The sequence below is a fragment of the Petaurus breviceps genome, unplaced genomic scaffold, assembly GCF_028583685.1.
Source record: "Petaurus breviceps papuanus isolate PSGF00001 unplaced genomic scaffold, PetGlider_PUasm1.0 76, whole genome shotgun sequence".
NCBI classification, from domain to species: Eukaryota; Metazoa; Chordata; class Mammalia; order Diprotodontia; family Petauridae; genus Petaurus; species Petaurus breviceps.
Window position 1 is genome coordinate 4,643,860 of NW_027186473.1, and position 15,984 is coordinate 4,659,843.

General features: G+C 35.5%; 2 protein-coding genes across 5 annotated transcripts in view; one reads left to right on the plus strand and one right to left on the minus strand.

Annotated features, from left to right (window-relative positions):
• GUF1 (GTP binding elongation factor GUF1) overlaps window positions 1–8,995 on the plus strand; it is a 33,862-nt gene extending 24,867 nt beyond the window's left edge. For both annotated transcript variants that reach the window (XM_069105165.1, XM_069105166.1), the window contains exons 15-17: window positions 4,949–5,068; window positions 5,951–5,987; window positions 8,122–8,995. In XM_069105165.1, coding sequence (XP_068961266.1) covers window positions 4,949–5,068; window positions 5,951–5,987; window positions 8,122–8,259 — 295 coding nt within the window. In that variant the 3' untranslated portion in view covers window positions 8,260–8,995. The remainder of the gene's footprint in view (window positions 1–4,948; window positions 5,069–5,950; window positions 5,988–8,121) is intronic.
• Window positions 8,936–15,984, minus strand: part of GNPDA2 (glucosamine-6-phosphate deaminase 2) — a 37,177-nt gene continuing 30,128 nt past the window's right edge. For all 3 annotated transcript variants that reach the window (XR_011171838.1, XM_069105167.1, XM_069105168.1), the window contains one exon: window positions 8,936–9,994. Coding sequence is in view for 2 of the 3 variants with exons in the window: in XM_069105167.1 (XP_068961268.1) it covers window positions 9,933–9,994 (62 nt within the window). In the remaining variant the exon portion in view is untranslated. The remainder of the gene's footprint in view (window positions 9,995–15,984) is intronic.

Genomic DNA, 15,984 nt, shown 5'->3' on the forward strand with positions numbered 1-15,984 from the left:
ATCATAGAATCATAATTGTAAGAGATTACAGAAGCCATGTAGTTTAATGTTAATTTGTACAGTAGTTCCTCTGTAATACGGCTGATGATACATCCTTTGCTTGAAGACCATCAAGAAGAGGAACCTGCTATCTTCTAAAATGCACCAAAATTTTCAAACTAAACTCAAACTAAATTTACACATCTTTGCCATTTCTACTTTTGTTCCCAAGTTTGTCATCTGGAACAAAGTGTAACAAGTATGATCCTTTAAATCTTCTCTTCTGCCGTATACTAAATATCTCCCAGTTCCTTTAGCTGAATTTCCGTGGCATGATCCCGAGATCCTTTACCAGTTCCTGAATGTTCTAAAATGTCTTCAAAGTTGAGCACAGTATTTCAAATGTGATTTTATCAGGGAAGAATACATAGTGGGACTATCATCTTTACATTTCTAGACAGTTTTATCTTTCTTGATTTAGTGTAGATGTGATAACAAGGTCTCTCTTCAGAACTTGGGAATTGATTTGTGACATGGGAGACACTAGCACAGGACCACTTAGCATGGCATGCTTACGTCAGAGAAGGTGCTTTGCTCTATGAGCAGCGTGGAATTGAAAACAGCTCAAAGGAAATGCAGGATTTACAAGTTTACAGAATCTACCCCAAAGGTTCACATAGACTATTTGTGCCTGACCTGTGGTAGGGCATTCTGAGCTTGTATTGGTCTGAACAGCTACAGTAGACACACTGAAACTTGACTCTAGCATAGTGATGTTATTTTGTTCCTCTTTGAGAACACAGGACAACAAGCAACCTTTGTTTCTATCTTTTCCCAAACAACTTGGAGGAGAAACCAGTGGTGGAAAATGCTTATTTTCCAGTGCTTATGCCAGAGTTACAGCAGTTTTGTGTTTACAAATATTTTCTTAAATTTTGATTTCTAAATTTTCTCCTCCTCCTAGCCCTCCCCCACTCAGTGAGAAGGCAAGCAATTTATCAGTTTGTATGACTGATATATTGTGATGTATAACCTGTATCAGATTGCTTGCCATCTTGGGGAGGGGGGAAAAAGGGGAGAAAAAGAAAAAAATTTTGGAACTCAAAATCTTATAAAAGTGAATGTTGAAAACTATCTTGACATGTAATTAGAAAAAATAATACTATTAGAGTAAAAAAAACTATACATGTGAAATCATGCAAAACATATTGGTCATGTTGCCCCCCCAAAAAACAAGAAAAAGTAGGGGAAAAGTTATACTGCAATTTACAGTTAAGAGTTCACCAGTTCTCTGGAGGTGAATAGTATCATGAGCCCATCAAGATTGTCTTAAATCATCGTCTAGATCAGAGTAGCTAAGTCTTTCACAGTTGATCATTGTTACATTATTGCTGTTACTATATAAAATCTCCTGGTTCTGATTATTTATTCTGGATCCATTCATATATATATATAGATATAGATATATAGATATATATACACACACACATACATATGTGTGTATGTATATATAAAATGGTCCTGAAAACATCCCCTTGTCATTTCTTATATAGTACAGTAGTATTCCATCACAATTATATATGACAGCTTACTAAGCCACTTCCCACTTGATGGGCATCACCTCAATTTCCAATTCTTTGCCACCACAAAAAGTTGTTATATAATTTTGTACAAATGTATCCTTTTCCCTTTTATTTTTTGGGGGATATAGACCTAATAGTGGTATTGCTGGACCAAAGGATGCAGTGTTAAAGCCCTTTGAGCATAGTTCCCAGTAGTTTTCCAGAATAACTGGACCAGTTCACAACTCTACCAACAGTGCATTAGTGTTCCTATTTTTCCCCATCCTCTCCATCATTTATTCTTTTGCTTTTCTGTCATGTTAGTTACTTTGATAGTACCTCAGAGTTGTTTTAATTTGTATTTCTCCAATCAGTAGTTATTTAGAACATTTTTTTCATATGACTGTAAGTAGCTTTGATTTCTTTTTCTGAAAAGTACTTGTTCCTATTCCTTGGACATTTATTAATTGGGGAATAACCTATAAATTTGATTTACTTTCCCCTATCAAGGAAACTTACTATAAAAAATTGTATATTCATATATTACTTCATCTTTTTTGTATTTTTATTTTTTTTCTTCTTGCTAATTTTGCTTCCCCTGCCTTATTTACATCAGCTGAAGCATAAAAGGTCTTGCTTCAACTCTTTAAACTCTGTCTTTTCTGTTTCTTGTAAATATATTGTTAGATTCTGGTTTCTAATCCATTTAGCATTCTGCTCCTATGGGTGAGTTCATTCCATTCACATTCACAATTATCAGTAACTCTTTTTCTCTCCATCCTGCTTCTGTTTATCCTTCTCTTTTTACCCTGTCCCTCCTTGGGTCTGTTTTGCTTCTGACTACTGCTTCCCTTAATCCACCCTCTCTTTTTATCACCCCTTTCTTTCCTTTCTCTTATCCCCTTCCACTCCTACTTCCTTGTTGGGTAAGATAGATTTCTTTCCTTTTTTTTTTTTTTTTTTTGCATTGTGGAGGGCAGTTGGGGTTAATTGACTTGCCCAAAGTCACACGGCTAGTTTTTTGTGTCAAGTGTCTGAGGCCGGATTTGAACTCAGGTCCTCCTGACTCCAGGGCCAGTGCTCTATTGACTGTGCCACCTAGCCACCCAGTAAGATAGATTTCTATACCTGAGAATGAATGTGTGTATTTTCTTACCTTTTTGAACCAATTGAACCAATTCAGGTGAATGTGAGGTTCAAGGATTGCTCTTCCCCCCCCCCATTTTCCTTTCCACTGTTAAAAACTCCTGTCATGGCTTTTTCTTTTTATTTGTTTTTTGGAGGGGGGAAGGCAGGGCACTTGGAGTTATGTGACTTGCTCAAGGTCATATGGCTAGCAAGTGTTATGTGTCTGAGGCCAGTTGAACTTAGGTCCTCCTGACTCCAGGGCCAGTGCTCTATTCACTGCACCACCTAGCTGCCCCTCATGGCTCTTTTATGTGAGATAATTTTCCCCATTCTTCCCTTCCACCTTTGCCCTGTGAATTCTTCTTTCTTGCCCCTTCATTTTTTTTATCATCCCAGTATAACTGATTCATAACCGTCTTCTCTGCCTTTATCATTATTAGGACAGAAGTTGCTATAAAGTTATTAGGAATTACATATATCATCTTGCCACACAGAAATCTAAACAGTTTTAACCTTATTGAGTCCCTTATGATTTCTTTCATGTTTTCATGTTCATCTTTTCATTTCTCTTTTTATGCTCAAGTCTTGTATTTGGCAGTCAGATTTTGTGTTTATCTCTGATCTTTTCTATTAGGAATGCTTTAATGTTCTGTTTCATTAAATAACCATTTATTCATTTGAAAGATTATGCTCACTTTTGCTGGTTAGCTTATTCTTGGCTGTAATCCTGTTTTCTTTTGCCTTCCTTTCTGACTGGTTGGCAATATTTTCTCCTTGACCCGGGAGCTCTAGAATTTGGCTATAATACTCCTGGGATTTTTCATTTTGGGATCTCCTTCACAAGGTGATTGGTAGAGTCTTTCAATTTCTATTTTACCTTGTAGTTCTAGGATATTAGAATAGTTTCCTTTATAATTTCTTGAAATACAGCTAGGCTTCTTTTTTGATCATGGCTTTCAGATAATCCAATAGTTCTTAAATCATCTCTCCTTGATATACCAGATCAGTTTTTCCAATTAGGTATTTTATATTTTCTTCCTTTTTTCCTCTTTTGACATTGTTTTATTGTATTCTTATTTTTAAGGAATTAATTTCTTTGGTGAACTTTGTACCTCATTTTCTATTTGGCCAGTTCTGTTTTTTAAGGTCGTCTTTTTTTTTTTCAGTGACTGGACTGATGATTCTGAAGTAAATCTAATTCATGCAAATTTTTATACCATTTGACCAAATCTTTTTTTAAGGTTTATTTTTCAGAATTTTTTTTGTGCCTCTTTTACCATGCTGTTTATTCTCTTTTCATAATTTTCATGCATCACTCATTTCCTTCTCTGATTTCTCCTCTACCACTTCCTTTCTTCAAGTCTTGTAGGAATTTTTGTTGGACTTCTCTATCAAGTTAACATTTTTTCCCCCTTTGAGGCTTTGTTTATAGTTTTTGTTGTGCGAGTTTGTGTCTTCCTAGCTCTTCCCTGCCACCATAGTAGCTTTTTGTGGTCATTTTCTTTTTTTGTTGTCTGATCATTTTCACAGCCTACTTCTTGATTTTGAAATTTTATGTTAAAAGACATGTTCTGCCCACCTGGGGGAGAGGGAGGCATTGTCCCAGACCTCAGTTATTGTCATGCTGCTGTTTTCAGAGGTAGTTCTTAGGGTCTGCAAGTTTCTGGTGCTTCTAAGGTGTCGTTATTGCTGGGAGATGTGTAGTCCCTGCTTTTCTGGTCTGTAGGTCCCCATTTCCCTGAAGCCACAAACACTAACACTCTTCTCTGCCCTGCAACCATGACTCAGAATTGCAAGTGGGCGATGAGAGTTGTCAAACATTGTGTCGCCCTGCACCCAGTGTCAAGTCAGGGCCCCCTGTAATTTTTTTCTGGTCCAAGGACCTCTATTGGTGTTGCTGCCAAGTGCACTCTAGGATGGCCCCCACTGTGTCACAGGTATTCCTAAGAATTCCCAAGTTGTTTCCATCTGGAAAAAAATGTCTTATCCTGGCCTTCTGTTTATTAATACTGTAGAATTCCCTTTGATGTATTATTTTATAAAGCTATTTGAAAGGGAAAGTTGGGAGAGTTCAGCTGGTTTGCTGCCTCTACTCTGCCATCTTGGCTCTCTCTAGTTTTGTTTTACACTCATGTTCAAGTATAACAAAATAAATCACACTTGCTTATCATATTGAGAATACTTACGGATGTCCAGAGTTCCTGTTCTTATTGCCTAAAAAATTATTTCTAATACTTTCATTTCAGATATGTAACTCTAATATACCCTTACTCTTTCAGAGAAAAGGCACATCCTGTTGGAAAAACTATATGTGAACGACTGAAGGATACAATTCCTAGACAACTATTTGAAATAGCTATTCAGGCAGCTATTGGAAGTAAAATCATTGCCAGAGAAACGTGAGTTGAAACTAATGTAGCTAATTTTAACTCATCTCTGGGCTTATCTGGAGAAAAAATAGCTTATTTGTTAGTGTATGGGGGGAAAGAGAATTTTTTATAATGAAGTTATTGAATATACGTTTTATATTCACTTAGTTACCTGTTTTTTTTTTTAAATCAAGGTGACATGCAAAATTTTTTGGAAACTTTATTATAAAAGAGAATGTCATTTTTCAGAGCGCCATTATGTGTTGGCGCTTTTTAAATACTAAGGTTCATTCCAAAATAAGTTAAAAACTTGGGCTGCCTAAAGCAGCTAAATGTTTTCTATTTGAAGATCATTCTAACGTGCTTACTCTAAGAGGGGTGAGTTTCATTCAACTAATATTTAATGAATATCTTTCAACAAGACACATTTCCACAAGGGGAAAAAAAGGTTTTCCATTAGTTTTGATGGTTTGATTTAAAATGTGTCCTAAATCCCAGGCTCTCACATAGGTACTTGAAGTTAGGGTACAATCTGTGACTAGTTAATTCTTTTCTGAGATAATGAGAAATAGTGTCCAGTAAGTCATGGTCTCATAATGTGATCAAGTTAAGTAGCTCAACAAAAACAAAAATGTTCCATGTTTTTGTTTAAATTTTGAGACTTTCTTGACAATTTGCAAAATTACTACAATGAATTAGGGACAAATTTTAAATAATGGAAAGAGCATTTCCACTTGGATTCAGGATTGGTTTCAAGTTGCTTTACCAGGTCACTTCAATGGTCTTATATCATCATTGGTAGAAAGGTGCTCTTTTAAATCTATGTATTAAGCATCCAGTTAAGTCATTTGTAATAAATGCATATTTATAACATAAGTACTAAATGTTAATGTAAAATATTTCCTTTTACAGTGTGAAAGCTTACAGAAAAAATGTCTTGGCAAAATGTGTACGTATCATTTAGTTTTTATTCTAAAAATTTCTGGAAGATACCTTTTTTTGGTGGGTAATTAAGTTTGAAAACAAAATAGGTCTAGGTTGTCAAAAGGATTTTCCTTAAGGCAGAAAGCCATGTGATTCTACTACTCCTAGGACAGGGATTCTGATGACTGTGCATACAGTATCTAAGATTACAAGGAAAACAAAATTTTGAAATTATTAAAACATTGGCAGATCTCTATCTTTCCAACTGCATTGGTTGTTATCCCTTCCCAAAGCTTCCCAATACTGAGACTAGCCTCTTGTTTCTCACATATTACACTCCACTTTTAGTCCCTTTGCCTTTGCACTGCTATTTCATATGCCTGGCATATTCTCTCCTTAACTTTGCTTCACAGTGTCAGTCATTTAATAAAACTAAATAAAATTAAAGACCATGTGCCAGGTACTGTGGTAAATGCTGGGGATACATACCACCACATAAATACAGACTCTTCCCTGCTTTAAGGAGCTTATATTCTAGTGGGAGGAAACAAGACATAGGAAGAGGGGGAATGTAGAGAGGAAGAATGAAGAATGGCCTAGACCACTCCCCAAAATGGAGGTCTGGAGGTTCTAGAAGAAATTCATGGATAGGGAGTTATGTGGCACAAGCACTGAGGCTGCAAGATGAAAAGGTAGCTAAGGTATAGTAGCAAAGTGTGGAGAGTCAAAAACAAACCTGAAAGGGGAGGGATGGTTGACCTGGGCCCCTTCTCAAAATAGAGACCATATCATCCAGCCAGTATCCCCAAAAAACTTACTAAAGGGGAGGAGAGGGCTAGAGACAGAAGGGCATTCCAAAATGAAAAGAATGCCTTTCATTTGTAAATCAAGCACTATCTTCTGCATGTTTCTTCCTGTTTACCCCAAACCTAGTACTCTCTGTCTCAAACTATCTTGATACACTTATTTGTAGTCTCTATGGTAACTATATCAACTTCTGGCAGGGAGGGATTGTTTGTGTTTCCAGTACCTGTAGAGATAAGAGTACAGCCTACTGGATCTAGCTGACGTCATGTAAGGAAGACCTACCTTGGGGTGGGCAGCCTCTGGCCTGGAGGCCACATGTGGCCCTCTAGATCCTCAGATGTGGCCCTCTGACTGAATTCATACTTCACAGAACATAGCCCCTCAATAAAAGCATTTGGACTTGGACTCAGTCAAAAGTCTGCACCCAAGGACCTACGAGGCCATAGGTTCCTACCCCTGCCCTAGATTCAAAGTCCCACCATAGACTGGCTGCATTACTATGTAAAATATGATTATACATGCTGCAAAACAGCTGCTTCTCAGTTCCCTCACTGAGAGTTCCTACACCAGTGAAATTATATAGACAAGAACAAAATCGCTTTAATTTACCTGTATTTGTATAGTGTTATATCATTCTACAGCACTTCTCTTCACCTTGGGGATTAAAAAAAAATAAGTAATACTTCAAGGAAAGAGTTTGCCAAATGAATGAAAAAATGGAAAGTCCTGGTGGTTCTTAGAATATTAAAAGCATTTGGGTAATTTCTCTTCTTTAGCATCATTTTGATTAAAACCATTTCCATTGGTGGCTAAACTTTCTTTCCCTGAGCTTCAGGGATGGTGGGGACTGCAGCAGCAGTAGCAATTGCCAGGTACCATCTCCACAAGGTTTGCTTCCGTGGATGACAGCAGTGGTGCCTGGGGTAGAAGCAAGGCACTGTTATTCCTAGGCATTCTGAGAATAAGAGTGTCGGATAGCAAAACTTATTATTTATATTTAATAAACAGCCAGTTAACAATACTTGTTGATCTCAGATTGTGGATGATATAGACTAAGTTGCTTATCAATACGTTGTTTTATACATGATTTGTTTGGTTAGATGATGTAACTTAATTAGCTTTTGAATTTACATTCACACTGGAAAAGACTAAAGGGAATCTTGTAGCTACCAAAACAGTGAGTCTAACTCTTAGTCATCTGGATAGGGTGGGAGTTTATTAAAACAAAGGGAACCATTTAAAGTGAGTTAAGGCCACTGTGGCTAAGGTGACATCAAGACCCAGCTATAGTTAAAAATTTCTTAGATTATAAACTGTTTTCCCCCCCTAATTGGTGTTTTGGTTTTCCTCAGTATGGTGGAGATATCACTCGAAAGATGAAACTATTAAAACGACAAGCAGAAGGAAAGAAAAGAATGAGAAAAGTTGGCAATATTGAAGTTCCAAAGGATGCTTTTATAAGAGTTCTAAAAAGACAACCTGATAAATGAATGTAAAATTTAATTATATTTGGTTTATTTTGAATTGTATATAATACCTGTATGTATAATTTTAAAGTCTGCTTTTAATAAAGTTAATCTCACTCAATTATTCGTTCCTCCAATTTTTATTTTATTGGCTTATTTCTAAGCTCATAGGATGATAGATTTGGTGCTGAGAAAAACAAATGAAATCTAGTTCATTGCTTATTTTTTAGGTGATATGATACGTGTCCAAGGTCCTAAAAATAGTAATTGAAAGAGAAAGGCCTTGACTCTTATTTTAGTGTGTGTGTGTGTGTGGGGGGGTGTTTGTATTGTATCATCTTTGGAGCCCAGAGGGAGAAACACTGCCAAGTCCAATCTTCTTTGACATCTTTTACAATCCTGTCTAGGGCTTAAACAAAATTCTTGATTTTCTCTTCCTGTTGGTGTCTCTCCCCTGTGTAACAATATACATTCCCTCTATATTTAAAAATTCTAGTTATTTATAAACCATAATAAGCTTAGCTGAAGGTATTTTACTCACCAGATGGGTTTCTAATAGGCTGAGTAAACAATACAGTTTTCACTTTTTTCCCAAGGAGAACATGAGCATAAACTAAATAGACTGAAACAAAGCATCTCAAAATAGTCTTCATTGTATTCGTGTAAAAGACCTGAAAAATAAATGCAAATTCACCAGAACTACCAAGAATTTTATAGTTTATTACTTGGAATGTTTCCAGAGCATATTTCTTTTTTTTTTTCAATCATCTTCTAGAAGTACAATTTGTAAAGGGTTATATATTACAAGCTTAAAGTTAAAAATAATCCTAATATTTCAGCTCACATAGTAATAAATGATCTGAGTTAATATTGTGATGCAAAACAAGATTATAGGTAATTTATTTCATGCATGCCTATCAATCCTTTCAGCCATATTAATTTATTATGAATTAAAGTAATCATTGATGCAGTTTAACAATTTTTTTTTAAAAAAAGCATTTGAGTATAAAGATCCTGATTGCCAAAGTGTGTACTTAACTAAAAGCATGAACCTGAGTAAGTGAATGAAAAAGCACACAAAGTGCTATGGCAGAAGCTGCAAAAAAAACATGCACATAAAAGATACTTTACTAAAGGAAGTATATAGGCACTGTCTTCTCATATCAAATTAGTTTATCAGCATAATGTAATAGGACTTGAAATGTCCAAATGCTACTGTAGTAAGATGCTTTTAAGGCAACCACGTGCAAAAGCTTGTGTGAAGTACATAGAAAATGTAAACAGCTTTCCCCAAAGTAAGGATTATGCAATTATTATAGTTCATACTTTTAACAATTTACAGGCCAGCAATTGGAAAAAAAAATATAAACTAATTTCAATAGTCAAAGAATGAAGGATAAATGATTTACAAAATTCTTATTTCCTTAAGTTACATTCTAAATTAGGCAGACTTTAAAATTTTTGATTTACATTGTCTGTTTTTAATGAACAGCTTTGAAAGCTCTCTTCAAAACTTTAACTATTGGGGAAATGGACTAAGTTCTCATCACATGGAATGTTTAACAATATATAGATACTGGACATTTACAATCCTCCAAATTCTGTGTTTTACTTGGCACATTGCATAGCAGGAAATTTAGTTCACTACCTATAAAAATGTTGCTCTGTTCATTCAAGGAGAATTTCGCATCAATCCTTCAGTTTTCTTCTTTCATACTGTACAGTGGGTCCACAAGTTTATTATGCACATGCATTAAACCTTAAAAGGAGAAAAAAAAAAGCACAGTTCTAGTATTGGAGTTATCAAATGAGTTATTTGCAAAATTGCTTACCACAATGCCTAGCTCAAAGAAAGTATTATCCTTTCCCTTCCCTTATCAGTAATTTTTACCTATTTCTGACTTGTTTTAATAAAAAGAGTAACAGCAATACATCACAACAGCCAATACAAATAATACTTACAAACAAAACACTTAAGTGTGGTAAAAATTTTAGCAAGATTCGTTTTTGCTCGAAATAAAAAGCCTAATCCAGATAATTTTTTTTCCTGCACAGCATTTCAAGAAGTCTATTCAGTATTCAAACCTATCACTGTATGTATGAACGATACAAAAGATATGCAGATAATGGGTCTTTCCTATCCTTAACATTCAGTTCAGATAGCAAAATTTATTAGACACTGCAGAGCACTAAACTAGATGGGAAGATAAAAGTTTAGGTAAGATAGCCCTTGTTCTCATGAATAGTAAGAGGTAAAGACACCAAACAACACTGCACTGGAGAGAACAAAATCAGGTTGTTAAATGAAGTCTGGGGAGAAAGTCCACTAGGAATCAGGGAAGATTTCTCTGATGGGCTGGCCTTTGAATTGGGCTTCAAAGAGGGAAGAAACAATGAAGAATGGTAGAGATGATATTCTGGGGATAGGGAACAGTGAATAATGCAAGGTTGGAATAACTAGTTGGAGAAAAGTGTATGATAAAGTTGGAAAAATTGGGTGGTGGTACGAGGCTACAGACCAAAAGGTTTGCACTTTGTTAATCATTAGGTTTTAAGCAAAGGAATGAATGCTATTGTTAGATTTATGTAAATGAAAAATTCTAGTGACATGAAGGATGGATTTGAAACAGTCAGATTACTGTCTTAATTCTGTACTGACCTTGCAAGTTTGAAAACAGAAAGTGTTTTTTTATTTGTACATCTCTTATTAAAGAGTCAAGAGATAACTTCTTTAAATGTAATAGTTTAAAGCAATTCAAACTGACCTGATTAATAGTAAATTTGCATTTTAACATGGCAAATTTCAGTACTCTTTTAAAATATATAGTGATTAATAAAATAAGGCAATAGATGATAATTATAATTTTTGTGCATGTTACCAGCATTATGAAATACTACAAGTTCAAGGGCGGCCAGGTAGCACAGTAAGAGCACCAGCCCCAGAGTCAGGATGACCTGGGATCGAATCCGTGCTCAGACACTTAGCACCCACCCAGAAACACCTGGCCGTGTAACCTTGAGTAAGTTACTTAACCCCAATTGCTTTTAAAAAAAAAACAAACTACAAGTTCTCCCCCCATGACACTGTCTAGTAAGATATCCTAATAAATTACTCAATTATTTTTCTTGTAACATCTACATATTTAAAACTCTAGTAACAAGTATCTACACATGCATAAAAAAATCACATTAATTCATTCACGAAAAATAGGGTCCCTGGAGACCTAATTCAATCATTTTGAATTTATAATAATTTAAGATAGACGTTGACCTTTAGCTATGAAAAGGGGGCTTACTAAAACAAATTATTGACATGGTTAGGATTAAAAGTAAACGTTTAAACACAAAAGATGAAGTATTTTCAAATATGTTAAGGTGCACTTATTTGTTAATGGGAGTCAGAATGGGGATAGTGAATCAAGTGGGCCTCAGAGCCACAAAGGCCTAGAATTTGAATACATACTAAATGAGTGATGATGGGCATATCACTTAACTTTAGACTACTCCAGGCAATTCTCTTTAAGGATATAAATGATAGAAAAGGTACAGGCCTCCACTGGTAGGACCTTTTCCTCACATGAGTTTGCTACATCAATGAAAATCCAGGTCTATACCCTATCCCTAGTTACAAAGAAAAATTGAAATGCTAATTAGAAATAATTCCTAGAGAGTCATAAAAACAAGTCTCTTAAACGTCTTTATTTGGCAAAACTATCACTTGACAGTTTATTTGAAATGAAAAAAATATCTTTAAAAACTAATTTTTCACTGATTCAAATTTGTCAAATTATTTGTAAGATTATTTTATAGTAATAAAAGTCAGATTCATTTAAAAATAGAACTAGCGGTGGGTGTGGAAGACAAATAACATTAACCATTTCCTAATGCAATGATAGGTATGATTATGTTGCTTTCTTGCTCAGGAACCTTCAGTGTTTCTTCACTGTAGGATAAAAGACAAACTCCTTTGAGAAGGAGAAAGGGAAAGAAAAGGTTTCACAATGGAGGGGAAAAGGAGAGAGGTGAGAGGGAATGAGTGAACCTTACTCTCATCAGATAATAACATACACACTCAAATAGGTATCTTACCATACAGGAAAGTAAGGGGGGAAGGGGAAGGGGGATGGATGATCGAAGGGAGGGCAGATTGGGGGAGGGGTTAGTCAGAAGCAAACACTTTTGAAAAGGGACAAGGTCAAAGGAGAAAATAGAGTAAGTGGGGGGTGGGATAGGATGGAGGGAAATATAGGCTTTCACAATATGACTGTTATGGAAGTATTTTACATAACTACACATATATAACCTATATTGAATTGCTTGCCTTCTCAATGAGGGTGGGAGAGAAGAAGGGAGAGAGTTTGTAATTCAACATTTTGAAAACAAATGTTAAAAACTTTTTACATGCAACTGGGAAATAAGATATACAGGCAACGGGGTAGAGAAATCTATATTGTCCCACAAGAAAATAAGGGGGAAGGGAATAAGAGGGAAGACATGACAGAAGGGAGGGCAGACTGGCGGAAGAGGTAATCATAATGCAAACCATCTTGGGGTGGGGGAAGGGGAGAGATGGGGAGAAAATCTGAAACTCAAAATCTTGTGGAAATGAATGTTGAAAATTACAAATTAATAATTTTTTTTTAAAAAGGTAAATTCCTTTGTCTGGTATTAATAGCATTCACAGAGAAGACAACTCGGTGATAGTGAACAGATTGCTGGTGTAGGAAGACCTGAATCTGAATCCAGAAACAGTCAAATTTTTAGCATGAGACCCTAAGTAATTTACTTAACCTGTCCGCTCAGTTACCTCATCTATAAAATAGGGATAAGAATAGCACCTACTTTACAGGTCATGAGGATTAAATGAGATATGTGTAAAGTGCTTTGCAAACCTTCAAGTGCTACATATGTGAATGTATATGTATACACATAAATGTCTATGTGTATATATATAAAATACATATATAATGTGTATGTATATATATGTATATAAAACAAGCAAAACTGTTATCTTAATCAATGTAGATACTACCTCCAGCTTTGTAGATTACAATTTGGCCCTGCCTTCTCATCTTTAGCAAATTTTGTTCATGACCTCCCATAAATCATTCATTGGGGATCCAACCTGCATGTTGGATGGGCCAGTGAAGCACAAAGGAATGCCCAAATTGTATTCTTTGCTCTCACTTTATGATCAACCTATCTCCTTTTCCATTTACACATCCTTTATGGTATGTCTCTTATGCAATTAATTCCTAGTTACTAATATGTTGCAACCTTCTTGTACACATCACAGATCTGTGGGTAACCTTCAACTTAATTCTTAAAGTTCTGGCATTTCTGTGACTAACAGAGGATCAGTGGAAAAATACTGATGTTAAAAGGAGGTGGCTTTTTTAGAGACACACTTAAGACAAAAACTGTACAGTTTCCCTAAGACTAGAATCCAGCCTGTTCTTCCTCTTAATCAGTTCTGGAACCAGTTCATTTTCCGTTAGCACTGTCCAAAATATATTTGCTGACAGACCTGGCTTATCTAACTACATATATACTTAATAGGCATCCTTCATATACTTAATATCCTCCCATCTCCAGTCCTTATTAATAGATTAATTTTTAATAATTCCAGCTTGTTTAGAAAGTCATTAAAAACCAGGATAATATGATTTATTTGATAATTCAGACAGGAGCTGAACAGTTAACACTATCTCTGGGGGACAAAAGTATTTGTCAAGGCAAATTAGTAATTTATGTATGTATGTGTAAATATGTATAAATATATGTATATGTATATAGATATACATATATACATCCACACATAAATAGAAAAGAGTGAAATATTTGAAATATTTTTAAATATATGAGAAGTACCTATTTTTAATCCTAGTCATGACTAGGTTTCTTCTTTATTTCACTTTTTCTTTTTACAAGCTGACCCCATTGCCTAGATAGGTTTCCTTTCACCCACACTTGGGAAATCTTTCTCTTCTTCCCAGGGTGAACTCTGAAGCTCTCATTTATATCTTCCATGAAAATTTCCCTGACGCCCCCTGCACAAACTGTTTATTGAACTGAAATGAATATTCTCCTTTTGTGGAAATCTGCATCTGGATCCTGGAAGATACATGCTGCAGTATAGGTGTGCTCCCTGTATACAAATCAATCACAAACAGTTACCTCTTTGTAAATACTTGGTGTTGAAAACATGTCTGCTTTATTCCTGCATCTAAGTGCAACACATTTAGTTATTCCTTGCAAATAACCGAGCAAATTTTAAGCAGGTAAAGTTTTATGAGAATTAAAATCTGAATTCATCAAGTTTACTGAACTCATTTGTTAAATAAGACTGAAGTCTTAAAAATGTGTTAATAAAAACTTCAGCCACCTGTAGTCAAGCAATAGGATGTTCTATTTCTAACAAGCATTTATTAAATGCCTACCTACTATGTGCAGGCATTATTAGGTACTGGAAACAGAATTGTGAAAAATGACAATCCCTCTCAAGGATCTTACATTATAATAGAGAAAACACAGATTGGAATATATACAAGATGCATGTAAAGAGAATAAATACAAAGTAATTAAATATAAGATGGCTTAAGAAGGAAGGCACAGTTAGGGAGAACCAGAAAAGGTTTCATGTAGAAAGTGGTGCTTAAGCTGTCTCCAGAAAGATGAAAGGGATCTAAGCAACAGAGGTGAGGAGGGATTTAATTCAGGGAGTTGGGTGACACGAGGCACAGAATGGGCACAGAGGGGAGGGGGAACTGATTATTTAAAAAAAAAAAAAGGTTGGGGGGGGCAGGGGAGGAGATGAAGTGACTCATGCAAGGACAATGGAGAGTCAATCTGGATTGCAGAGTTTTGGAAAGGAAATAATGCAATAATGTCCAAGGAAGCACAGAAGATAGCCTGGAGCCAGGCTGTGAAGGCCTTTTAAAGCTAAACTGAGTTGAGTTTACATTTTATCCTAGAGACCACAGAGAGTCACTAACACTACAAGGTCGGATTTGAGTTTAAGGAAACAACACAGCAGCAGTGAGGAGGATGGTCTAAAGTCCAAAGACACCAGTTAGGAGGCCCTTGCAATAATCTAGGTGAGAGAGAGATACTGAAGGCATGAATTAAGGTTGTGACTGTGTGGAAATGCTGGATTTAAAAAATGTAGTAAATAGCAAGCTCTGATAACTGATTAAATATATAAGGTGGAGAACTGGAAAAAAATGTATATACTTGAAAAATAATACCAATTGCATAGCTTATTCAAGTTTTATGTATACAATAATAATGACAACCTTTACAAGAACATAATAGCTATTACTTCATCTGAGCTTCATGACTACCCTGTAAAGCACTATAGACATTACTGTCCCATTTCTGGAACAGGAAATCAGGCTTATTAAGTGACCTATCTATTGTCATACAGTAATTATGAGACAAGAGTTAAACCTAGATCTTCTTAGCTCTATCAATGATAACATGCTGTCTTCTCAACTATATGACTTCTACAAAGCATGTTTTGGGCAAAGTGAAACCTACATGTGAATCAGTATGGTAACTGTGAATACAGAGAAAAAGGGAGAGTGGTAATTAACATAAAAACCTTTGGTCTGTTACTATACCCATACTCTCAAAGCCTTGTTTGATAGGCAGGCCCTCCTGGACAGAAATTAAAAAAAAAAAAAAACATCAGCAAACAGATCCCAGCACAGAGGACTGATACAGCAGTAAAAGGGGATTTTAATTATC